Genomic DNA, 25,939 nt, shown 5'->3' on the forward strand with positions numbered 1-25,939 from the left:
TACAACCCCCCCTTTGGCACGCGTGTGACGTCGCGATATAGAGAATGATGCTTTCAGTCTAAAAAAAATTGCCTAATTTTGAACAAAATTGCATTAAAAGAGCGAGTTTTGCCAATACCAAACATTCAAACATCTCAGCCAGGAATTAGCAACAAGAAAAGATAGAGACTTAGCTTTATTTCCGAAAAAATGCTGAAGAAAACATGATCTTATCCTTTTGCTATGCTACCGGACAGCACCATTTTACAGGTATATTCGTACCCACATTTTTGTTGAAAATGCTCTCAGAATGCACCAAACTCAAAGTAATTTTTCAAAATTTTCTGGGGGAGGCCCCCCAGACCCCCGCCGCTGTGTGGTCAAACCCCCCCCCCCTTTAAAAATTCCTGGCTACGCTACTGCTTGCCACCCAATATTAGTTAGTTTATTAGTTTAGTTAGTTCTTTTAGATTCAATAAAATAATGAAAATTAAACTTTGCTGCTTTGTCTTAGCATCAGCCACCACGGTCTTTGTTTAGTAATTTGCTGCTGAAGCAATTTCCAGACAAGTTCAAGAACGCACATCTTTTAAAAACTTTTCTTGGATCGACGCTGAATTTTATTCCTGTTAAACAACGACTACAGTAAATAACACATAAAGTAAAAAGAAAAATCAAGCCCAAAACATCCAGTTGCAATGCATTTCAATCTTTTTTGATTCTGATGGACTCTAACTCCCAACACCTTGTCATGACGACAATGTGATTGTCTATGACATCACACTCAGTTTTTTCTGTAGCAGAAGATAGTTGAGCAGGTTGACCAAGTATAGAAAGGATCGCTACTATCCACAACTTCTGGTTCCTAAAAAGACAAAGTAAATGACATCAGAAGTTGAAATTTTTTTATGTTTGTACTCGGTGGAGCACGCAGGCGGCATTGGTTCATGCTCTCCTGAAAAATTGAGAGGGCAAATATGTAGAATGACCAGGGCTGTATTTAGCTGATGGGAGGCTCGGGGCACTTTTAGATCGGGGGGCCCGGGGCGCTTTTAGATCGGGGGGCCAGTGCAAAAAATTTTTCGCGCCTCCGGCGCGATGAATTACCTCTACGTCTACAGTAGCATTAATCCAGCACTGCACAGCAGAACACTTCAAAGACTGAAGGAAAAAAAATAACGCAAAATCACATTTTTTCCACTTAGGGGGCCCTTCAAAAGTCGGGGGCCCGGGGCACCTGCACCCCTCTGCTCCCCCCTAAATCCGGGCCTGATAATGACTAAAAAGCTGCAACAAAGGTTTTGGTATTGTAGTGTCAAAAACAACTTCTTTGTAGAATTTATAGTTGTTGGATAAACTTTATCTATCAAACACAAGATAAATAAATAATACAAGATAAACTTTATCTATCAAAAAGTAAATTTACCAAAACAGAGGAAACAGTCTCCTTGCTAAATACAGAAGCCTAATATTAAAAAAGTTGATAAGATTAAATTCATCTTTAAACAATTGGCAAAAAGCAAAGAAGAAAAAAAGAGTTGAGCATCTTCTTGTCACCCACCCATTTGTCACCCGTGTGTCAGACCATAACCCACTCAGCACCTCTTACCTGTTTAATGAAAGTGCATCTGCCACCGTCCATTTCTCCTTTCATAATTCGTGCAACAGAATTTAATATTTTTGTTTCTGGATCATTTGGCAATTTTGATGCGTTGAAGACCAAAATGCCACCGGTCTTTAGAACTCTGACCATTTCCTGTGATAAAAAAATTGTTTGTTTTTTATGAAAACTTGCAACAAATCTGCGTGTTTCATCTAAAAATCAGATTTCTAAAAAGTATTAACAATTTTCAATTGTGTATTTACGTATTTTTATTGTTTTTTATCTAAATTATGCGAAATCAATTTACATGGCAACAATAAGCAACAATATAAGTCAATGTTACATTTTCCAGTTGATAAAAATCTTTTTTGAAAGGGTGTAAAAATGTCAACTATGGCTGGTTGAGAAGTTAAAAATTGAACTTCAGGGATAACTTCTTCGTAGTGAGTTGTGGTAAATCTTATTATCAGGCAAACGTTAGCATAGAAGGGATCACTGCAGTGATAGAGCTGTTGTATAAATCGTGCTGTTAAACCGCAGATTAGAAATGAAAACCGAACACCGCTCACGCTGGGAAAGTTTAAGTACTCGCACTAACACAAACGGATAAATTTAGTTTTGGCCAGACTGGATTTACCAAACCGGCTTAGCATCAATTTTCCCACATGTCAGTTATCTCACGGTTTGCCTTGTGCTAACATACGTCAGCACTGTCTCACTTACTCTCAAGCACTCGTGGGGAACGTGACCCTTGCTCATGGCTCCAGCACATATGACGGCATTTTGAGATTCATTTTCGTAAGGTAAAGGTCGATCTTTTGACAAAACCTCAACTTTTATCTCCCTGTAAAATATTCCATTTGTCAGTGTTTTGCGTCTAGCAGTACTGTAACATTGAATCAATGTAAAAAAAAATACGAAGCCCGCTAGCTGAAACAAAACATATGGCTACACAGCGCATACATCAGCTAAGAGCATATGGCTTTATCGAGCTTTGTTTTGAAGATTTAACTTCTTCGACGGAGATTTTAAAATTGCAACAAAGACCCCTATGATTTTATTCAATAATTACTTTAAAAAACAATAAGGTTTCATAAATTTCGAATGCATTCCGAAAGAATGTTTTTATCTTTTTGCACTCTTAAAAATACTATTCTTGGGTGTGTTAGTGCATGGTTAGTGGCAAAAATAAAACGAATGTAAAAACAGGTCTTGATTTAGAATCGTGCTCGCTTTAAAATATTTTGCCTTCACAATGGCTAAAACAAATTCCCAAAGACTGAAACGGTCAAGGACTGTTTTTCAAATGCTTGATCGCAGCATTATGATTGTTTAAATAAACATGCACCATCAGTGATGGAAATCAACCAACAAAGTTTATTTTTGCTTAAACTTCACATGCGGCTTGTCTTTGTAAAGCTAGCACAACATGAGATGCGTAACGAGATTACAAATATGTGCTATAACAAAGAGGCACCGAAACGTATCGGCCAATAGTTATCTAATTCAAGATGCCTCTGGATGGGATTATTTTCCAGACAGTAAAATCCGTCATTTTTACATTGATTCGACGTCTGCGCACGTTGAAGCAATGTAAAAATGACGGATTTTGCTGTAACGGTTGCTGCAGGTGCAAGAATTGAAACGCTAAAATAAGAAATAGTTTCAGTTGAAGCGTTCATACGACACAATAAGGATGGAAATGTTGTTTAGAACGCTTTTAATAAACATACACCGTCGTAAAAAGTCAACCATCGTAGGCCTATTAACATTGCCAGTTGGATCTGAAGCTTTGGGTGTCATGAAAAAAGGCTTAATATTCTACCGGGCGTAATTCTGGGTACAACAAAAAAATTCTATAGGCTAATAGCGATATTGTGTTGTTATATGCAATGTTGTACCTTATCATGTTGGTGTAAAGCAAAGTTTAAAATATATCAACAAATTTATCAAGAAGATGTAAAAATCGTTTTACTTGTAAAGGTCTTTATATTTACAAGCATCTACCATCTCCTGGCAACCGTCAATTCCGTACAGTGTTCCTTCAAAACCAGCTTTCCTGAACTCGTTTCCAACCATGCCGGTTCCTAAAAACATTCGCAATTAGCAAAAAAAAATTATGACAGGAATCGAACCCTCAACAACGTCAAAGATGAAACACATCTTCACGTTCTGATTCTCAATAAAATGATTGAATTTGGAAACTTTTATCTTCGGACTAAGAAAACTTCTTTGAGAGCTTAAACCTGGCTGTTTCGCATGCTTGTAGTAGAGGCTTTGAACCATTGACGCAGAGCCTGTCACTGTTGTTGAAGCGTTGTTGTCTGAATTATTCCATTTCCCAGTAGCATACACAGAAGATGTTCATAGTTCATAGTTCATACACAGAAGATGAACTAATTATTGTTGTAATGAGCGTTTATAGGAAAGTCGCTACAACGATGGCACAAAATTTAAAACAACACTTTCTAAAAATGTATTGCAAACTGACAGAATTAAAAGCATAACTATACTGTAAATATATCTTGCAATTGCATACAATCAGTAGCATTGACAGGTGGGTCTAGATTTAGAAGGAAGTCCCAGCATCTTTTCAGGGAGTTGGGAAGTGGAAAAAACGCCGAGCAGCTTTAAGTAATGTCTTGTTTAGGAGACACGGGCCTACCGGTCCAAAATTCTTCTCCCCACAGCTGCCCTGAATGTCTTTACAATAGACTTACCTGTAGCGATATCAAGCATGGACGCATCTTTTCCCGTTTCTTTCAGCTCGCTCAGACAAATTTCAGTAACTCTTTTTGGCAATATATAACCAGTGGGCACTACAACATCATCATAGTTTTTAGCAAACTCTGAATAGATCTTTTGGTTGCCCTCTATGGACTCGGTCAATTTGCCGAAATAATCCCTGACAACTTCTACTTTCTGGTCCATAGCCATAGTGATTTTGAGTGTTTATGATATGAACAACCTTGGGAGAGAGTGAATCTATCAAATTTTTGCTGCTTATAAGCCGATCCAAGTAACCGCAACTTCTTTGAATCGTGTCTATTTCATAAAATACACAAAGAAAATCCACGTGTTTCATGTTGCATCATAAAGCTCAAACAAACGTGCAGCAATCGCGCGTGATCGACGAATGAGCAGATTTGCAAAACTCAATATTTGTTCGAATAGAAAATTTGTCTCACACGAACTCAAATTTTTTAATTTCGCAAAATTAAAGTTAAATCTGGGACTGTAGTTTTTATTGGTGAGGAGATCGTTAGATATTTGAATGCGGGCAATGAATCTAATTGAACCGGACCACACACGATAAGTCAGTTTAACGCCAAAGATAGACTCAAAAATTAGGTGTTATAAACAAGCTACAGTAGTAGATATGAAGCTTGGACAACTTTCTTTAAGGCCAAACCAAATACAGTCCAAAACGCGCAGTCCGGTGTACAACGTTTGGTTTCTTTTAAGAGGATTGCTGCTACCTTGTGCTTTTGTGTCAGGTATTCAAAGACGTTGCATTTGGCTTTGGTAAAGCTTTCCACGTTGAACTGCAACAGTGTTGCTACGACCTTTACGACGGGTGGAACTGCCTGCACTGAGAAATGTTCTTGCTCAGGATCATGAGAATGAATTCCTCTCGTTTACCACCCGGGCCGAGGGGTTATCCTTTTACAGCCCCGGCTTCCCTATGAGTTGCGGTCTCTGGTTGTTGCCATTTGCTTTACTTAATTACCGGGACTCACCACGAGGAAGTTGCCTAAAGAGGAGGAGGAGGAGCCGTAAGTCATGCAAGAGAGATTCCGAAACCCATAAAGCCACAAAGTGCATACGTCACAGTAAACCTCCTAAAGCCGACGTTCTCAAGTGGAGGGAAAGTTGCCTTGAAGATAAATTTCCTCTATCAAGAGTAAAACTTTACTGAAGCAAGCGATAAAATGTGAAATAAAATTTTTAAATGAAACGCTCTGCCCAGATGTTCAAACAAAAAGAAGTATTTGCAACTTTGCTGGTTGCTCGCACTGATGTTTTGCAACGCCCAACTCTCTAACCTTCATCTCACCGAATTACGATTCGTTCCCGGTAACCATCATCACGGGATTTAGAAAGGTGCTGATGGGGGCGGTCGGACTTCAGTGGCTGGGGACGACTGCTGTGGGGTGCATTTATCTTTGAAAAGTGGGTAAAGGGTAAATGAAAATAAAATGTTTGAGAAACTTTATCGAAAAATAATTTCTCATTTTCTGGCAGCACGTAAACACAGTTGTCAATATATTATAAAATCATGTCAAGTGAATACATTACTATTGTAGACTCACAATAATATTTCTTTGAGATGAATGAACTGTAGCAGTTGATAGCAGAGACAAACAAGTTTGAAAATCACTGAATTCTAGAATACAACGTAAAAGCTTGAAAATTTTGAGGATTGTTGCAGACAAGCTTCTTTGTTATTATTTTCTTTGTGCGTTTGGTATTGAGAGTGTTGCAAGTGGGTCCAGTAGAGCTATTTTTGGCCCAACTGCCCTCCCTCGTTTGTGGTACAAACCTCCCTATATACCACAAGCACTTATCCCTTGTTCTGGTTACGTGACTGAAATGGTGAAAGATGACCACGTCACGATTAATTAAAGTTGAGAACGAAGATTAACAATGAACTGCAGACATGTTCCTTTATCACGCTGTCGGCAATTATGATGTCATTTTAACAATGACTTCTTTATCCAACCACTCCAATGCAAAGCAAATATTTGCCAGCCATCAAACGCATGCGAACTTCATCAGTCCAAATTGGGAACAAATTTCGTAATTTTTGTGGTTCACGTCGTGTATTTTCCCACGTTTTTCATCGACGCTTCATTTGATTGGGCTGTCACATCACCTGATAATTTTTTTAAAACTTTTATGGAAAATTACTCGTACAATTTTTTAAACAAACTCCTAACTTGACTTCGGCTGAAGTTTTGTAATGAATTTCTCGTTTTGGCTTTAGAGTGCTTTGCTTTGGTTTGTACTTTGGTTTACCACCAGATCATGTAATTTATTGTAAGGTCTGATGAGAAATTTTTTTGGAACAATCAGAGTTATAGAACACAGATTATATTTACAACTGCTAGTGCAATTAATGTTTTTGGTCATATCGTCTTTCTATTAATTATTATTTTCATGTTTGAGAATTCCTTAAAAGTATTTGAAGTTCACTTCGCAGCTTCTCATATCTGTTCACTAATATTATTATTTTATTGCAATTATAATTGCATTGGAAAAAATTTGACTCCCATACTTGATTCGAAGCGTCGGGGAATGGGAAGATTCTCGTTACGCGAAGCCTTCGGCACTATCGAGAGTAGGTTGGCTAGTTTCTTTCTCTCGGTCGCCTTTCCTTCAACTGCGCACTCGCAATTTATTCCATCCTGGGCAGAGGTAACTGGTGTTTTTGAACAAACCGCTTAAACCAGTAGTCGAACCAAGACTGCATGATTGGAAAGCGAGCGCTTTATCCTTTGTGCCAATTACATGGTGATTTGTTTTATTTGTCATGTAATTATTAAAGTAAAAATAAAGTACCGGTAGGCCTACTTACAAATCTATTACTTTCTGGGTGATTTGATGGTCAGAGCGTCTTGTAGACGTTCAAAAAGATGTCAGTTTGACCAGAAACGTACTGGGGGGGAGGGTGGACAACCAGACATATGTGCCGGCCTGGTGTCCGCCCCGATAGCTCAGTTAGTTAGCAAGTGTCTTCGTGAAGATCAAGCGGCTCTGCTTTGACTCTCGGGGTGTGCGTTTGAGCAACGCATTCTGAGGACTGCTCTCCATTAAGCGGCACCAAGTGGACGGAATAATTCCCCGACAACACTTTAACAATCGAAAACTTTACTCTGCCAATCTAGGTACCCGGCCCTACGTCAAGAGCCTCTACAAGTCTGCAAAACTACCAGGAATAATACCAATCAAGGCTTTGTCAGTCGGAGGATAAAGATTCAAAACCAAACCAACCAACCAAATATGTACCAGGGCGCAGTTTCAAAATTGAAACAAATTCAAAATTTTTAGTGAAGTGTTTTGTTTTATGTCTCACAAAATTATCATCAAGGATGATATCCCTGGGAAGTGGAAACCTTAGCTAACCCCGTGGACGTTGCCATAATGGCTAAAAGCGAGGTCCATACTGCACTATTGAGTTGGGCGCTTGTCGAGAACAAGCAGATTTTCCTTGGCAAGACACCTCCGGATAAGGTTGAAGTATGGCTTCCTCTGGTGTTTGCCATGGTGGAAGTTAGACTAAACTTGTATTTTGTGTCTGTCGATTAAATGTAAGTTTGCAGTCACCAAATTCGGAGTTGAGTATGTGTTTTGCTTCTATTTTTTATGACTGATTGTAATATGAACCACCTTGAGTCGGATGCAACATACAAATAAAATATATAAACGCAGACGTAAAAACATGATTAAGCTTAAAATTTAAAAGCTTAGAAATGAAGGACAAAATTTAACACAACAGCCGCCATTGATTGATCCAATAGTTTATTGGAGCAATTGGTGATCTTCATGGTCGTATCATGGCTACCTAGAGATGCGGCCTAATTTGTAACATTCTGCAGAACTTCTCAAATTTTTCCAACTTTTGGTGACTGCCTGTATAAACTTTTCTAAAAATTATATTTTAATGTCCTCTTCATTGTTTTTTTTCCAAGTGACACAATAGGTTTTAACATCATCAGACGTTGAAAAATAACGACAGTTTGATTTAGAATATTTCAGTCAGACATTATAGAAGTAGCGTTAATCAAAATCTGCAAAATGTTACAATTAAGAACGCAACTCCAAGTGGCCGTTGGCTAACAAAGTTAAAAATTGGAGAGCGTTTAAAAAAGTGATAATATATCTTTGTCCATAGATTCCATTAGGATCACCTATGGGATCAATGGGTCAATAATAAGAACTCGGAGGATCTCCAAAACCCAATTTCAAAGATAACATTATGTTTGCTCTAAGAGCCGCACAATTGGCAGTCGCAGCTTTGTTTTCCTATCTGCGCCTGAACTTAATTAGATGTCTACCCTATATCCGGATACTTAGCCCTCAAAGGTAAATGCAAACATAAGAAAGTGAGCTTCAAACAAGAGTTTTAATGGTGTCAGTTTGACGTCATGTTAGCTCAGCAAATTATTGATCGAAAAATTTAGCAATGTAATGTCGGCAATCGATATGCTCAAGTGCGGCAAATGTTACCATCCATTGCAAAGCACTGTGAAACATTTCCCAGTAAGTTTTTCTTTGTGTTAAAAAAGGTGAACCATGTTGGGGTGAATACTGGTCGATCGTTTTGCCTTCATATCAACCCTCTTTAGAAAAAATACAATACAATTTTTTATTTATAGGTTTTGATCAAGTAAAGTGAACTACAAAAGCAAGTTTCGTGTTGGTAACCACGTGGTAACCACGTGGTGCTCCACGTGGTTATCGCTGGAGTGAAATTGACTGTGTTTAAAGAGTGGATTCAGCGTTGCCACCACCGTGTTTTTTCTTCCTTGTTTATTTCAGCATAATAAGTTTTATTGTCATACGTCACAATAATAGACTACTTGTTCTGAAGATGCACATTTTCATGTTTTGCGAAACGGCAATGAACACAAAATTTTCTCATTGCACTTGAACTTATTTCATTATAAAAATTGCTTGAAACAGCAAATCGAAATAAAAACATAAAAACCAAAGGAAATTGAATTGTTATCCATCTGCTTTGAATTACTTTGGGATTCGAAGTTGCACATTTAAAACATTTCTGTTAACTAGATTTGATCTGATAGTGTTCGCTGCAGTGGCGCATTCTCCATGCATGCAAGGCATGCACTGCATGCCTTACAATTCTGATGAAATCAGAAATCTTTCAGAAGCAACGAATTTATGCGTAGAAATTGAAAATGTTGATAGCAGAACCATCTCGCTCTCTTAATTTCAATATTCGAAACAACTGTTCGTTTTCAAAATTTGGAAACTTTGCTGACCCTGGCAACTCTGCATGCTGAGACGAGGTCAGCATGCGTTGATAATACAATTTGCTTATTCGCCGCTCTTTTACAACAGCGTGGCAAATGGAACCAAGGCATGCAGATTTGAAATTGCATGCAAACCAAAAATCACGATTTCGAGACAGAGTTGCCAGATTGGTCTTTTTAAGGCTAAATCTCAGAAATTCGAAGTTTTTAAAAAGTGTTTGGCCGGACTATTTTTGTTTGGACGCTTGGTCTTTTTTAGTTTTCCGATTGGCATTTGTTTGGCCTTTTTTCTTTTGGTCCTCATAGATTAAGTCCTTGCGGTTTTCTACTGTAGATAGTATGATATACTTGAGACCTAAGCACAGTAGTTTAAAAGATCATCAAGAAAACGGGTCGGGTGTATGCTGAAGGCTATCCCTGGCTGAAGACCATACACCGCTGCATAACGCTTCAAGTCCGCTTTTCTGCTTTGCAGGATAAAGATATTAAATTAAGACATTGGATTCATGGTGCGTTCCAAACTTCATTTTTTGCAAAACAGCTCAAACAATTATCAGCTAAGTAAGGCTCAGATTGCAAGAAAAGCTATAAAACCTAAAGCAAATTTGCAAACTTTTCCTGGGGGGGCATGCCCCCAGACCCCCCTGCACTGCCTCCTTCCATTGCATGCCTACGAAAATCAACCAGGATACGCCACTGGTTCGCTGCATAGCCGAGTGGTGAGTGTCCTAGTTCGACGTTCAAAAGGGCGCTGGTTCAACACCGCTGAAGCGCATGTGGCTTTGGCAAGATGCCTAGGATTCGGGTTTCTGTTCAAAGAAACGTGTCGATAGCTAGTTGAATCATCGTGATATGCATCACCCTTTGAGTGCTTACGTCTTCAATCAGGAGTGCTAGAAACGACTTCAGGGGATGCTTAGAAAGGCTGAATTTTGCTATAAGGGCCGATAGAGTTGTAAATAAATTTTGGTTGATGAGTGGCAGTTAAAAGCTTCCCTCATGAATCGATAAAATAACATGCACTGTAACAAAGGTATGCTAACGATGAAACGGTTGGTTGGTTTTGAATCTTCATCCTCGGACTGACAAAGCCTTGATTGGTTACCGTATTCCTGGTAGTTTCACATTCTTGTAGAGGCTCTTGACGCAGGGCCGGTTACTGAGATTGGCAGAGTGAAGTTTTCCAATTGTTGCCGGGGAATTATTCCATCCATTAGGTGCCGTTGATAGGAGGGCAGTCCTTAGAATGCATTGCTCAATTGAGCGCACACCTCGAGAGCCGAACCGGCGTCGCTTGATCTTGAAGCTTCTTCGTTCTCGCTGTCACGCGCCAACCAACTGAGCTATCGGGGCGGACAGATGGCCGGCACTATCCGCAGAGATGCAAAAGTAAGAAAATATGAACAAATTTAGGACTAGTAGCAGATCGAAAAGATTTAGGAGGATTTAATAAATTCAACAACGCGAAAGTTCGAAGCGAAATAAATAACGTAAATATTGAGATTCTATAAACAGGGAAAATCCGACAGAGGTCAGAGGCAGGGGCGTTCAGATGATATTTTAAGCCCAGTGCCAAAGAGATTCTCAGGCCTCAAATCGACATTTTTTAAGAAAAACGCAGTGAATTCAAAGAATACCCGGTGGTTTTTCAAGTTTTCGGCCTCCTTGGAAAGATTCCAGTCCCTAAAATTATTTCGGACCAAAATTATCCTGGTTCAAAAGTACTCCCCGGGCCCCCTGTCAAAACTACTAGTCAGGGGCTTGCGTTTGAGAAAAAATTGGCAATTGTATCTTGTTTTGGGTATTTTGTGTTCCAACCAATATCATGTTTTGAGTCCAACACTTAAACTAGATTTCTGCACAATTTAAAGTTACAAAATTGGGCTTAAAATTGAATATAAGTTTTAAAAGTTTTTTTTGTGGCCACAAAGAGGTTTCAATAACTTATTTTTTCACAAAGTTCTGCCTAGTCTTGTAAAATAACATATTCTTTCATGCAGGCCTACTGACTACTGTAATATAAATTTTGATCGAATATCCGTTTGCGGTGTCGCCATTCTCACGTTATCACATAACAGGTACACAAGGCACGTTTCCCCTCGTACTTTTATTAACAAAGCATAGGTTAATTTGTTTTTAACTGTAGTTGTGTGAGCGTTGTGTTCTACTTCGGAGTATTGCTTTATTTTCTCAGTTATTGACGAGCGCGAACTTCGCATCCTTTCCCAGACAGCAAAAGCAGTCATTTTTACATTAAACCAACGTCTGCAGAGGTCGTTCAATGTATTCGTTTTGTCGCTTCTATCTTATTCTAAACCTCTGCTATGTTGACATGTCTTGTTTTTGTTGCTATGGTCAAAAATAAAGAAAACGACTAAGATGGACTTGAAATCGTTTATATATTTATTGTCATTACTTTGCTACCATTAGGCTACTATTACAACTTTAAGATGAAATGGCTCGTCACAGGATTCCAGAGAATTAAAAAAGCAACTTGGCAACACTGGTAATTCAAAACGTATCAGATGGTTCTTTTTTAAGTCTTCTTGTAGCAAAATATGGTTGAACTTTGGGACATTTTATAGAAGGGATCTTTGCTGTTGACAACCTCTTGTTCCTAAATGAAGTAAAAACAACGTTAAAATAACACCATGATAACACAACGTTGGCCGCATGGCCGCGTGATGCGAGCCCTGGTGCGATACTTTAAAGGGCCAGGTTCAACAGCACTTAAAAGCATACGACTTTGTCTTTGGCAGGATACTGAATCACATGCTTGAAGGTAGAAACGAAGATTGGCTCTCTTGTTTTCCCAACAATTTAATCTAAAATATAAATTTTTCACCGCATGGGAAAAATTTCAATATGACAAAAACAATATGGTGGTTTTTTAGAAAATGACTTGACTTTGGTTTTGTGTCAGTGTGCAAACCTACCTGGCAACGGACCATGGCAAGATGTTTGATGCAAATCTTAAACTTGTGCAGTAAAATATATTGAAAAGTGAAACCTTTTGACCATATTGACTGCTAGGTTCGAGCAGCGCACTTTCTGTCAGCTTAACCCCGCTACTGTATTAACCATCAAATAATTCTCATAAGCGTCTGGCATTCAAAGAGCAGGATAATTTGGCCTCGGTACCATTGAGATTTTCGGATCCCAAATCAAGACACTACAAATTCGCAGTGTATTTCGCAAAGAATATTCGATGATTTCTTAAGTTCCGGGGATCCTTGGAAAGCTTGCAGCCCCTAAAATAATGCCGAACCCGGGTCCAAAAGTACCCACGTGCCTCCTGGACCCCCATATCAAAGCCATTGATTAAGAGTACGTTGTGTTTCTATGATTAAACTCGGAAGGAAAATCGATCGAAACGATTTAATTTCGTTTGCTCGATTCAGCGCCGGTCTTAGGGTATTTCGGGCCCTGTGCGGAATATGCTTTGCGGGCCCCAATGACAATGATCCAATTCAGTAGCATAGCTAGGTATTTTGAAATGGGAGGGGGTGGTTTGACCGTCGGCAGACGAAGCCTGACGGCGTGATCGCCGAAGGCGACACCCAGCGGTAGGGGGTCTGGGGGAAGAAAATTTTGAAAAATTACTTTGAAGTTGGGGCATTCTGAGAGCATGTTCAAAATTTGGGTATGAATATTACTGTAAAATGGTGCTGTCCGGTGGCATAGCAAAAAGATAAGATCATGCATTCTTTGACATTTTTCAGAAATAAAGCTGTGTTGAGTATGGATGCAACCTATTTCGTCCCCTGAAAAATTTGTACCCCGATTTCGTACCCTGAAATCGGAGTAACAAAATCAAATTTCGACCTATTTCGTCCCCTGAAAAGATCGAAAGAAATTTGAAAAGTTTGCGGCAACTCCGATCAGCAACTTCGGCTCTGTTGTTTTTTTCTCGATCTTTTCAGGGTACGAAATGTTCAGGGGACGAAATAGGTTGCACCCGTGGAGTCTCTATGTTTTCTTGTTGCTAATTCCTTTGTTGAATTCACGTGTTGAATTTTTCCATTGGAAATGACAAAATTACTGAATTTTCTGAGTAAATTGCGGGCCCCCTAATTTGCGGGCCCTGTGCGATCGCACGGTTTGCACACCCCAAAGACCGGCACTGCTCGATTCTACCACACTGACCACAATACCAACATACACCTAATACAAACAGCAAACAACAGAGAATCTTAGAAACTTTTCATGCAAAAGACAGTCAATGCTTGGAATCAAGTGCGACAATAACAGAAGACACTGACCTGCTTTATGAAAGTGCATCTTCCAGCATCCATCTCCCCGCTCATAATTCGAGCAACAGATTTTAATATTTTTGTTTCTGGATCATTTGGTAACTTTGAAGCGTTGAAAATTAATACGCCGCCAGATTTAAGAACTCTGATCATTTCCTGCATAATGAACAGTGATCAACGATCAGTGAAGATGACGATGACGATAACCCACTAGCCTGATACGTGGAATGTCCGTTTTTGATCAAATAAAACGTAAGTTCGATACCCTGTCGGTCATACCCGGCACATAAACAAAACAACACTTAATTTCGGCAACGGATAGCACGTGCAACTGGTGAGAGAATTGAAGATAACGGAAATACAAATCATAATTACATTTGACACGTCACTGAAACTGATATCACTATAGTAAACCGTTTATGATGAATATGTTATACTGGGTTTATCGTCTCTAGTGTAGTTGCAACGTTCATCTGATGAAAGTGAAAGCAACAACAAACAGATTGATTTATGGCTTTACTGACGTTTCGCGCATCGTGACAATGCACATCCTCAGAGCCACTAACAAAACAAAATAAAATTTGCAAAGTTAAATACTGCAGTGCGGTTGAAGGCAAAACAAAAATTAAACACACATTATTTTAAAGGTTGGCCAAAGATGTGTGAGCGATTACTTTCCACGTTAAATTACGTACAAACGTCCAACATTAAACATACATTCGAAGTAGTGGAGACCAATAGAAATTCGAGACGTAATTAAATTACAACAATGTTTCCAACTGTGTTCAAACAGGCATGAAGCCTGCGTGTCAAGACAATAAAGATTTATAAACTTTCGGTAACACATTTCCGTCGTCCCGGTGTAGGCCTACAGGTTGCAGCCCTACTGTTTTGGCGTAATGTTGATGAAGCAACTTTCTGCCGTGGTACGTTGATAAATTTGTTTCATTTTTCTACCAGTTAATTCTGTGATCTGTGATATTCTTTTAGCATGTGTGAACGAAGAGCTGACTTTTCATCTTCCATATTTTTGACAGCTCTGCGATGTTCTTTGACCCGGGAATTTATGCTGCGTTTAGTTTGGCCAATATAATGGACGTTGCAAATAGTGCTAGAAACGATAATTGTCCTGATGAACACCCAAGCTTGTGACTATACTGAGTTTACAAAATGTATATTATGAAGACATGCTTTGTTGTTTGCAGCCTACGTGTAGCAAATGGGGCATGTATTGGATTAGCATCGTGAGCAAAATAAACAACTCTGCTAAAATTAAAATTCTAATAAATTGACAAAATATATTTTAAAGTTATTTTCAGTGATTGTAGCAAAAAGTAACATAATACATTACCCGTAAGCACTCATGCGGAACGTGACCCTTGCTCATGGCTCCAGAACATATGACGGCATCATAGAAGCAATCATCATAAGGTAACGCTTTGTCCTTTGACAGAAGTTCGACTTTCATCTGTCTGCAAAGTGCAAAAAGTGTGAATTGTCAAAATTGTGAAGCAAAAGAGACAAAAGTTGATAGCAGTGTCACAAATATGTGTGGCATGTAATGGGCTGCTTAACGCCTGAACGCAGGACGCAGGTAGTCAGTAAATTTTTGGGGATCAAAAGCAACTGCTGAGAAGCAAACATTATTTGAACACATTTGTTTACAATATAGCTACTGGTAGAAGCCAAGCATTCATGAAACGTCATTCAACATGTGATAAAATGTCATTAAAACGTTGTGATAGCATTAAAACTCTATTTTTCGAAAGGTACGATTCAGGCGAACGCCCTTCCGAAGCACAGAAAAGTAACTTTATTCACTATGTATTTGCAAGGTCAGGTTAATATAGACCTATATATCCAGGCCCGGATTTAGGGGGGGCAGAGGGGGCAGTTGCCCCGGCCCCCCGACTTTTGAAGGGCCCCCTTATGTGGAACAAAATGTGATTTTGTGCTATTTTTTCCTTTTGGCCTTTAAAGTTTCTGCAAAATGCTGTGCAGTACTGGACTGATGCTACTGTAGACGTAGAGGTGGTTTTTCGCGCCGTAGGCTTGAAAAAATTTTGTGCACAGGGGCCCCCCGATCTAAAAGTGCCCCGGCCCCTCCATCAGCTAAATCCGGCCCTGTATATATCATTGTGTTTTGTTGAAATCTCTCCCTCCTCGAAAGTTATTTGCTGGATGCCCCGTGACACTTTAACTCAGTCCCTCCCTTCTGGCATAAACCTCTAGCGACAACTCCAGTGACAGAAGGCAACACTGCTTTTTTTATTGTGCTTGCGAGGTTAAGAGTGAATTTTATCAAAAACAAATCTGCACATACAGATTACATAAGCTTTCACTTCTGTATACCTACTCACATGCACAACTGTCACGCTTGAGCTTCAAATTTTCTTTTTTTTTCGAGCAACTCAACTTGTTAATCAATGAATAAACCTTTTAAATTGCATCGCTTACCTGTAAGCATCTTTGTACTTGCATGCCTCAACCATTTCTTTGGAGCCATCAAGTCCATCAATAATACCTTTAAATCCAGCTGCTCGCAACTCATGGCCAACGAGCCCGGTTCCTATGTAAATAACATAATCTTGTGATGGGTTCATGAAATGAGGTTGTGAAATTTAATAAACATGTGGGCTGGTTGTCGTTTTGAATATTTTGCTCAAGTGGCCGCTCCAAGGGTAAGGAAGGCGATTGGAGCGCCCTCCCCCCTAAAACACAATGTTATCCACAGTGTATTTGCAAAGTGTGATGTAGGATTAATGTAGTTTTACACATCATTATATATCGTTGAAATCACCCCCTTCAAAGGCTACTTGCTGGGTTCGTCCCTGGAGCCCTGGTATTGGTCAATGCAACGCAACGCAAGTTACACGCAAGGCTATGTGTTCAATGCGTCATACATCAATGTGTTTCGTATGAATCATTATAATGACATCATTCACACAAAAACAATAATTGTATTCTGTGGGTCCTCTCAGCTCACAAAAAGTGTCTGCAGACGTTGAACCAATGTAAAAAGAAAGAGTTTTGCAAGCTAGATTATAGCAGCTTACAGTTGCATGCAGCTGTGACACGTGGCCGAAGGGGCTTTCCCAAGTGGCTGTGATATAGTTTCAAAACATTACCACATCACATTTCCAGCCTATGTTTTAACTTATTGCACTACATCGTTCTAGTCACATTATACTGTTATAGCTTACAGGCCAATAAAAAAATCTTCATTAAGTCTTCTCAAACGCAGAAAACATTCTGCTCACGATTTTACATTAAACCTAATCTATTAATGTGGCCGTGGGCAGCCCCTCGTTACAATCTGCTTACCTGTGGCGACATCCAAGATAGCACTTTTTTCGTCACGCTCAGGTAACTCACTGAGACACACTTCACTAATTCTTCGAGGTAATATGTAACCTGTGCCTGTTAAAATGTCATCGTAAGTCTCAGCAAATTTTGTGTAAGTTTTTTGATTCCCTTCAACTGACTCGCTCAGCTCAGCTATCAGATCTTTGCAAGCTTCTAGCTTTTGCTGTTGAGCCATTGCGTTGTTCGTTGGTTGTGCTAAGAACGAATGCGCGCGCGCTTCTAACTTGCCAATATTTAATTAAAACAATCGCTTTCCGCTTGGCTGCACCCTGCAAAGCGCTTGTGTCACCAAGTCTATGGTGTCACGTATGAAAAATCATGAAAGTTTAAAACGTCTTTTTGTCTCATTGCTATATGCAAGGTTGCCATACCAACCTTATTTCTAAGATTTGTCTTTGTTTTGAAGAGCAAAGGCCTTAGGAAAATTGATTGTCCTTATTTCTAAAAAATGTCTTTGTTTTTGGTTTGAGTCCTTAGTTTGTCTTATTTTCAACAATTAAAAAACTTCTATCTTTTTTAGAAATATCTGCAGGTCAGGCAGATCTCCTCCATCAGTTTAATACTAGAGAATCTCAAAGACATTTTTTTGGAATATATCGATAAATGGAATCGATTTGAGCAGCATCCAACGCACATCAACTTAACCACTGCTAAGAAATCAACAATTGCGTACGAGCAAGAGGCTGGCGAAGCAAATTGATCCACCAATGGCAATGAAGGATGAGTTGTTCGATGAGGTCTCGGCTGTGAATATTCTGCTCATGGAGATTCCAGATGATGTGTTCTGCAAAGACGAATCTGAGGACAAGTGAATGAAGATCTTTACGGGAAATGAATCTTTTCCGTTGCTCTAAAACCTGGTTAGTGGTTCGCATCATTGTCTCCCTTCCGGCCAGTAATGCATTTGAAGAGCGAGTGTTCTCTCTTGTTTCGGCTCAGTGGACCAAGGAAAGGAACAGTTGGTGAAAAGTGAAATGACAGTCAAATCCCTGCTACAAGTAAAGATAAACCTAGACCTGAGCTGATGTGAGATGTACGAAGTATTTTCTACAAACAAAGAGTTGCTGGAACAAATTGCTTTTGGCAAAAAATATGGAACGTGATATGTCATAGCTCGTGTATTCCACTGTAAATGCAAAGATTTGTTCAAAAACGTTTGTTTTGTATAAAAATTTAGTTTTTCGGTTGTCCTTATTTTGGGGTCCATGTCGATGGCAACTCTGGCTATATGGCTTCTCAAATACGTAATTGTTAGGGCGATTTTTTGTCACTAAGGTTACTTTTTTTAGTTGTAGGCTACCAATTAACAAAAGAAATGTAGAACCAAAATTTAATGGTTGTGGGGTCAATATTTAAGAAGTTATAAAGTTACCAAAAGTCACTTTTTGTGCTTTTGGGTTACTTTTCATTTGTTAGGTCACTTTATTTTGCATACTCTTTTGTCTAATTCCCCTATTTATTTATCTTTCATTGCTACTGTAGAGATGAATTTACATTTTATGTAATGCTAAGACTTTTAATATATCTTCTAGTATGGTACGGATTTTAAGGTTGCACGAGCCCATGCTTGTTCGGATCGCGTGTATTCCCGAAAACTCGTAAAGTAATTTTTTCGATAAAACAAATTGTGTTAACTATATTTATCCACTTGTTTTCCCTGCAACACCTAAAGTGTTTGATTGACAGAAATTTCCTGCCAGAGAATGTAAAACATTACATATGTGTAATTTGAATGTGTAATTATGATTTGAGTACAAATTGAAACTGATTTAGATGATTTTTTTTATGTTGAATTTCCGCCATTTCTTTCGCTTTTTTGTTTTTGTTGAATAAAGTTACTTTTTCGCAAAAATAAAGTCACTTTTTTGAGTTTTTTAGGTTACAAAAAAATCGCCCTAGTAATTATCATAAATATTTGCTTGAAATTATTCAAAGTGGCGTTTTCTGTGTATTTCACTGTTTAAATAAAAACTTGCCATCAACAGCCATAAATTGAAGCGAGGAAAATGACCCGGTTAACAAACTATACTTTACTATAGCCTGAACGACAAGCATGTCATCTTGAATTGAATGATTTTAAGTTTACAAATGATCATTAATCCCCATCATGGTTGAAGATGAGCAAGGCTAAACAACAAGGTAATCTTTGCATCCATTTCAGGGATAATCCATGTTTAAAAACATCCCACGTTCTATTTGTTGACGCAAAACATGAACAAAATTGCGTTAAAAAAAGCATAAAAAACTTCATTTGTGCATGTGCGACATTTGTGCGTATCATGTACCCGACCCTATCTTGTCTAGGCAACGCAAACAAATATTTTTCAAAACAATGAAAAAATTGTTTATTTAACCATTTCATACTTCTAAAGGATTTTGCCTTCGAATGTCGTTCTAGGTTGAAAAAATGTGTCACTGTTATTAAAATTTCAAGCAAATTAAACTTAGAAGTTTTTTTCAAAAATTTTGCACGTAATTATCCATAAAATTGATTAGAAATTGTCACGTGATTCAACAAGCCAATCGAATCAAACGTTATTCGAAAATAAATTTCATGTTCAACAAAAATTACGAAATTTGTTCCCAATTTGGATTGATGCAGTTCGCATGCGTTTGATGGCTGGCAAATATTTGCTTTGCATTGGAGTGGTTGGATAAAGAAGTCATTGTTTAAATGACATCATAATTGCCGACAGCGTGATAAAGGAACATGTCTGCAGTTCATTGTTAATCTTCGTTCTCACCTTTAGTTAGTCGTGACGTGGTCATCTTTCACCATTTCAGTCACGTAACTAGAGCAAGGGATAAGTGCTTGTGGTATATAGGGAGGTTTGTACCACAAACGAGGGAGGGCAGTTGGGCCAAAAATAGCTCTAATAGACCCACTTGCAACACTCTTAATACCAAACGCACAAAGAAAATAATAACAAAGAAGCTTGTCTGCAACAATCCTCAAAATTTTCAAGCTTTTACGTTGTATTCTAGAATTCAGTGATTTTCAAACTTGTTTATCTCTGCTATCAACTGCTACAGTTCATTCATCTCAAAGAAATATTATTGTGAGCCTACAATAGTAATATCTTCACTTGACATGATTTTATAATATATTGACAACTGTGTTTACGTGCTGCCAGAAAATGAGAAATTATTTTTCGATAAAGTTTCTCTAACATTTTATTTTCATTTACCCTTTACCCACTTTTCAAAGATAAATGCACCCCACAGCAGTCGTCCCCCGCCACTGAAGTCCGACCGCCCCCATCAGCACCTTTCTAAATCCCGTGATGATGGTTACCGGGAACGAATCGTAATTCGGTGAGATGAAGGTTAGAGAGTTGGGCGTTGCAAAGCATCAGTGCGAGCAACCAGCAAAGTTGCAAATGCTTCTTTTTGTTTGAACATCTGGGCAGAGCGTTTCATTTAAAAAAATTTTATTTCACATTTTATCGCGTGCTTCAGTAAAGTTTCACTCTTGATAGAGGAAATTTATCTTCAAGGCAACTTTCCCTCCACTTGAGAACGTCGGCTTTAGGAGGTTTACTGTGACGTATGCACTTTGTGGCTTTATGGGTTTCGGAATCTCTCTTGCATGACTTACGGCTCCTCCTCCTCCTCTTTAGACAACCTTCTCGCGGTGAGTCCCGGTAATTAAGTAAAGCAAATGGCAACAACCAGAGACCGCAACTCATAGGAAAGCCGGGGCTGTAAAAAGATAACCCCTCGGCAGAGGCGTAGCCAGGAAAAAATTTTGGGGGGGGCCAAATATTTGATGAATTGAAGAGAACGACAAAGTGTTTGATTTAAGTGAAGACATCGCCACCTGATGTGCAGTGGCGCATCCTGGTGGCTTGAGCAAGGGAAGCAATAAAACTGGTGGGGGTTAGAGCGTGCCGAAGGTACGTGTATTTTAGGGGGGTCCGGGGGCATGCTCTCCCGGAAATTTTTGCAAAATTGCACTTAAATGATGGATTATAGCGCTTTCTGGGAACACTTTTAGGGTAATATTTGTATGAAATTTATTGGAAGATAAACAGCTATTAACTTTTTAAAGGGAGCTCTTACACATGAACGGGCAAAATCTGTGGCTAAAATTAGAGAACACCAAAAACTCAGCTACACAAAAACCCAACAAAGTAAGCCATTCTGAAATTGCTTCCACAAATTAGTTAAAAGAAACGTAAATCGAGTAAATTTTGCGCGATTTATGATTTGCAAAATTTATTGGTGTTTTTCTGTGTGTCTAAAACAAGTCCTTGGGGGTGTTAATAGCCAGATGTCTTGGAAAAAGTTATAAATTTCTACAAATTTTATTATATTTTCAACAAAGGGTTCAACTTCGGATCCAAACTTTAAAAATTTGGGGGGGGGCCATGGCCCCTTTCGCCCCCCCTGGCTACGCCTATGCCCCTCGGCCCGGGTGGTAAACCAGAGGAATTCATTCTCATGATCCTGAGCAAGTACACTTCTCAGTGCAGGAAGTTCCACCTGTCGTAAAGGTCGTTGCAACACTGTTGCAGTTGAACGTGGAAGGCTTTACCAAAGCCAAATGCAACGTCTTTGAATACCTAACACAAAAGCACAAGGTAGCAGCAATCCTCTTAAAAGAAACCAAACGTTGTACACCGGACTGCGCGTTTTGGACTGTATTTAGTTTGGCCTTAAAGAAAGCTAAACTTAAAGAAAGCTAAGTAAGTAGAGCAAAGGACAAGTGCATGTGGTCTATGTGGAGTTTTGCCACAAACAAAAGAGAACAATTGGGCCAAAAATAGCTCTAATAGGTCCACTTGTAAGAATGAAGAATCTTGATACCAAGCGCAATATTTTGATACAAAATAATAATTATTATAACAATTATTGTTAACCGCCTCAAATCTTGCCGACTCTTCTCTCGCTAAGCTACCAACCTCCGTGACACTAATGGATCCAGGAGGGGAGATCCTTCCCCTAAAACACAAAAAAGGAACGTCAATCACGGTGTATTTACAAGGTTGGATTAATGTTGACCTACACATCATTGTTGCTGTTGAAATCGCCCTTCCCTCCCCCCGCCCTATTGGCTATTCGCAGTGCTGTATTCGTAAAAAAAGCACAGGGTATACTGTCTCAGATTTGATAAAATGTTAAATACACAACTTGCAAAATAGGCCTACCAATCTTTATTCTACCATAACATGAATTGTCAACATCAGAATTGGACAAGAGGTACAAAATTGTTTATTTTTTATCAATAGGCCTACATTCCAAACAGCCTGCCGAGAAGAATCTACATCTTTACCCTCTTTACAAATTTGGAATTTAGTATCCTTAGCTGATCGGTGGTTTGGCAGTCAGGATCTTACACATTTTTAGCAGTAAATTGAGCCACAGGTGGTCCATTGCAATTAAGTTTAGTTAACATCGAACAGCCTACATTATCAATAAGCAAAGATGCTCTTGAACTTGTGATAATATCGTTCAATAAACCGAAACCACGTTCATATTCTGCTGTAGAACAAGGAAAGTTTTGAAATAGCTGTCAAGAGAGGCTTCAAATTATTGGGCACAATTTCAACCAGGGATATCTAGAACAACAGTTGTTCTAGATATCCCTGATTTCAACTTCTTCACTAAAGTCTCTTAACCCTTGGATTGACTGCATTTCATCAATGTCAAAGCGTCTACAAATTCTTCTCACCTCTGCTTCTCTATGACGCAAATTTCCTTCTATCATTTTTTCAGGTTGCAAAGTTAGCAATATCAACCAGTAGCTGACCATTGTTAGTGTCGGCATTAGCACAAAGTCTTATTTGCATTCTGCTAACAATGCTCTGAATGAATTGATTGAATGATAAAACTCTCAGAACGGGTTCATGGTACACCCATGTACCATTGTACACCGTATACCAGTGGTCCTCAAAGGGTCAAGTAGTTAGTTAGTAGGCTAATTGTCAAGAATCAGTAGCCTAAGGATAACATACGCACTCTATTTTAAAAACCAGAGGGTATACTATAGTTGCTCGAAAAAGCAGAGAGTATACTGCGTATACCGCCGTATACCCTACGAATACAGCGCTGGCTATTCGTTGAATCCTCCCCTGCCTTAACTGCATTTTAGCATCGAGCAGCCTGGAGTAATACTGGCATGCAACTACAGCACCAGAGCAGTTGATAGTAGCCTACCCATAAAAACGTTACTTCCACAACAGACTTGGACAACTAGAATTTTTTTAACTTTTTGAAATTAGATTAGAATTATAATTGCAGCTATTCTAGTTTTTACAAATTAGACTAGACTTTATATTAAAGCTAGCTAAGTTTTCGCAAACTAGAGTAGAATTTAAACTAGATCAGAATTAGTTTGACGCAGTCGTCACATATTTTTGTCTATTTAGATAAACACGCTAATATAGCAACTCATGGGCAACTCTAGATTAAAGTTTCATTCCCCCATCATCACTGCACCAAAACCACATACGTCGTAATAGGTGACGTATGTGGTGTAGGTGAATGTAGGTGAATTGAATTGATGAGTTTGTTTTTTTGTTTGTTTTTTGTGTTATTATCTTTATCCTGCATTGCAGGAAAGCGGACTTGAGCGCTATGCATCGGTGTACGCCTTCCGACGTACACCTGACCCACGCTGCAGCCGACTGCAATGTCTGTTTCCGGTTGTCTATTCTACTTATGACTGAAATTTGGTACTACCCATTACTCGAAATCGATCACTGGCAATTATCGTAAAGTTTCTTGCCCAGAGAAACAACAGCAAGTGCGGGTGGCTGGAGTCGAACATGCAGGCTCTCGACTGCGAGCCCAATGCGCTAACCACTCGGCCACTGCTGCCGACAAATTAGACTTACAAATGCTGCCTTAGACAAAGAACTGCTGCCGACAGATTATACAAATTAGACAAAATGAGTTAATCGACTTTTTAATAACTTCGCTACTTAAGCGATGGAATGACAGTATAACACTTTGATTTTATTGCATTTTCCTTGCATGAGGTTACCTTATATTTGTTGATAAACACTGTTGGAAAAACTAGAATTTTTAGCAAAACCAGGTTAGATTAGAATTAGAATTACTAACGTTTTGCTTTAATTCATCGAATTAGATAACTAGAATTATCTAGTTGTCCAAGTCTGTTCCACAACGATCAGAAGTTCAGAACTAGGCTGCCATGGAAAGATTAGATCAAGCTGGGTAAAGATCAATCGTCTTCCCCCTGGAGTGAGACGAATCTTTTATTCTCATATTTTGGATCTTGTCATGCACAAATTTAGATATTTGATACCCATGGTTTGGATCTTTTTCTATAAAAAAAGAACTCGGAAATTGGAATACTTTTTCTAACTATGTGTTCCTCTATCCATCATCGTAGTCTAACACCGTGATACGGTTGATATCTTAAAAGTTTTATCAGTTGCTTTGTCTGGCCTCTTGTCCGGTCGGTTATTGATTGATTGATTGAATCTTTATCCTCGGACTGGGAAAGCTTCTTGCAGAGCTTAATCCTGGCAGTATCGCATACTTGTAGAGCAGTGGTTTTCAACATTTTTGGTGGAACGGAATCCAATGAAACATTCCAAAAGCTTGAGGAACCCCTGTTCAATAATTTAATTGCCTTATGCAAAAAAACATCATTTGATTAATAAAATTAAATCAAAATACTCATGTTCAGATTTATTCATGTACAATAAAAATACAAACTGTAAAAAACCTAATACTGGCAAAACAAAATGACCTCTAACATGTTCACGGTGATTTGACCCACCGGTGTACAAACGATGAAACTGTCTGAACTCTATGGTCTGAACATAGAGGTCTGAAAGAACTCCTTGAAGCGAAGAAATTATGATGACGAAATTTGGCGGGAAAGCAGAAAGTTAAAGGTAATCGCACCACAAGAAAACAACGAAAATTCGGGATCACAGCGAACGTGTTAAAGTGTAGCAAATTTATTAATAGTGGCAAACCTAATCAATACTTGATTATATTTAAACAATATGCATATTATAATAAAATAGACTCTCGGATTTGAATGTAAACTTGCGGAACCCCCAGACTTACAAGCAGAACCTTACGGTTCCGCGGAACCCTGGTTGAAAACCAATGCTGTAGAGGCTTTGGATCACTAACAAGATTAACGAGATTTTTGTCTCATTGATTCTAGTCACTCTAAAAGTAAGATTTTCCGAAAGTGTTTTGAGAGATTGGTTGATTCAGATTGCGAAATAACTATTTGCCAATGAAATTGTGCAATGATAATAAAATATAAGCTTTCCCTAACCCTACTTTTTTGAAAAGCTCTTGTGCACCGCAAAAATTAATTTAAAGAAAAAAAAAAGTTTAACTACGACGGGAGTCGAACCCTCGTTCTCCCGATCAGTAGGCAGAGGATGAAACCACTGAACCAACCGTGCCAACGAGAAAATGTTGCATTTACACGGTTTTAATACAAACTTTTACTAAAATATCTAAATGAGACAGAAATCTCGTGGGAAAAAAATATTTCGCGGCCCGGTCACCGAAATTGGCAGAGCGAAGTTTCCGATTGGTGAAGTCTTGTTCCCGGAGAATTATTCCATCCATTAGATGCCGCTGAATGGAGAGCACTCCTTAACGTGCGTTGCTCAAGCGCACACCCCGAGAGTCGAACCAGCGCCGCTTGATCTTGAAGCTTCTTCGTTCCAGAAGTCACGCGCTAACCAACTGATTAATTTATTATGGCTGTTGGAAACGAATTACGAAATTCTTTACTA

General features: G+C 38.8%; 2 protein-coding genes across 2 annotated transcripts; both read right to left on the bottom strand.

Moving 5' to 3' along the window:
- Positions 1–553: 553 nt before the first annotated feature.
- Positions 554–4,568, bottom strand: LOC145769410 (methyltransferase-like protein 27). Its single transcript, XM_082581048.1, has 5 exons — positions 4,303–4,568; positions 3,558–3,669; positions 2,306–2,426; positions 1,589–1,735; positions 554–844 (listed from the first exon to the last, which is right to left on the bottom strand). Exons 1-5 carry the CDS (start codon positions 4,517–4,519, stop codon positions 764–766), a joined length of 678 nt encoding a protein of 225 aa, XP_082437174.1. The 5' UTR covers positions 4,520–4,568; the 3' UTR covers positions 554–763.
- Positions 4,569–11,964: 7,396 nt separating this feature from the next.
- LOC145769510 (methyltransferase-like protein 27) lies at positions 11,965–17,398 on the bottom strand. Its single transcript, XM_082581156.1, has 5 exons — positions 17,157–17,398; positions 16,290–16,401; positions 15,184–15,304; positions 13,842–13,988; positions 11,965–12,196 (listed from the first exon to the last, which is right to left on the bottom strand). Exons 1-5 carry the CDS (start codon positions 17,371–17,373, stop codon positions 12,116–12,118), a joined length of 678 nt encoding a protein of 225 aa, XP_082437282.1. The 5' UTR covers positions 17,374–17,398; the 3' UTR covers positions 11,965–12,115.
- Positions 17,399–25,939: the final 8,541 nt, after the last annotated feature.

Source organism: Aplidium turbinatum, chromosome 4 (assembly GCF_918807975.1).
Source record: "Aplidium turbinatum chromosome 4, kaAplTurb1.1, whole genome shotgun sequence".
In the NCBI taxonomy this organism is placed as follows: Eukaryota; Metazoa; Chordata; class Ascidiacea; order Aplousobranchia; family Polyclinidae; genus Aplidium; species Aplidium turbinatum.

Bases quoted from the DNA above. Each gene is read 5' to 3' on its own strand.
- LOC145769410 (XM_082581048.1), bottom strand. From the start codon at position 4,519: ATGGCTATGGACCAGAAAGTAGAAGTTGTCAGGGATTATTTCGGCAAA. The intron at 1,736-2,305 runs GTAAGTGAGACA...TTTTTATCACAG, and splicing joins TTCCCCACGAGTGCTTGAGA to GAAATGGTCAGAGTTCTAAA. The intron at 845-1,588 runs GTAAGAGGTGCT...TTGTCTTTTTAG, and splicing joins GATGCACTTTCATTAAACAG to GAACCAGAAGTTGTGGATAG.
- LOC145769510 (XM_082581156.1), bottom strand. From the start codon at position 17,373: ATGGCTCAACAGCAAAAGCTAGAAGCTTGCAAAGATCTGATAGCTGAG. The intron at 13,989-15,183 runs GTAATGTATTAT...TTCATTATGCAG, and splicing joins TTCCGCATGAGTGCTTACGG to GAAATGATCAGAGTTCTTAA. The intron at 12,197-13,841 runs GTCAGTGTCTTC...TACTTCATTTAG, and splicing joins GATGCACTTTCATAAAGCAG to GAACAAGAGGTTGTCAACAG.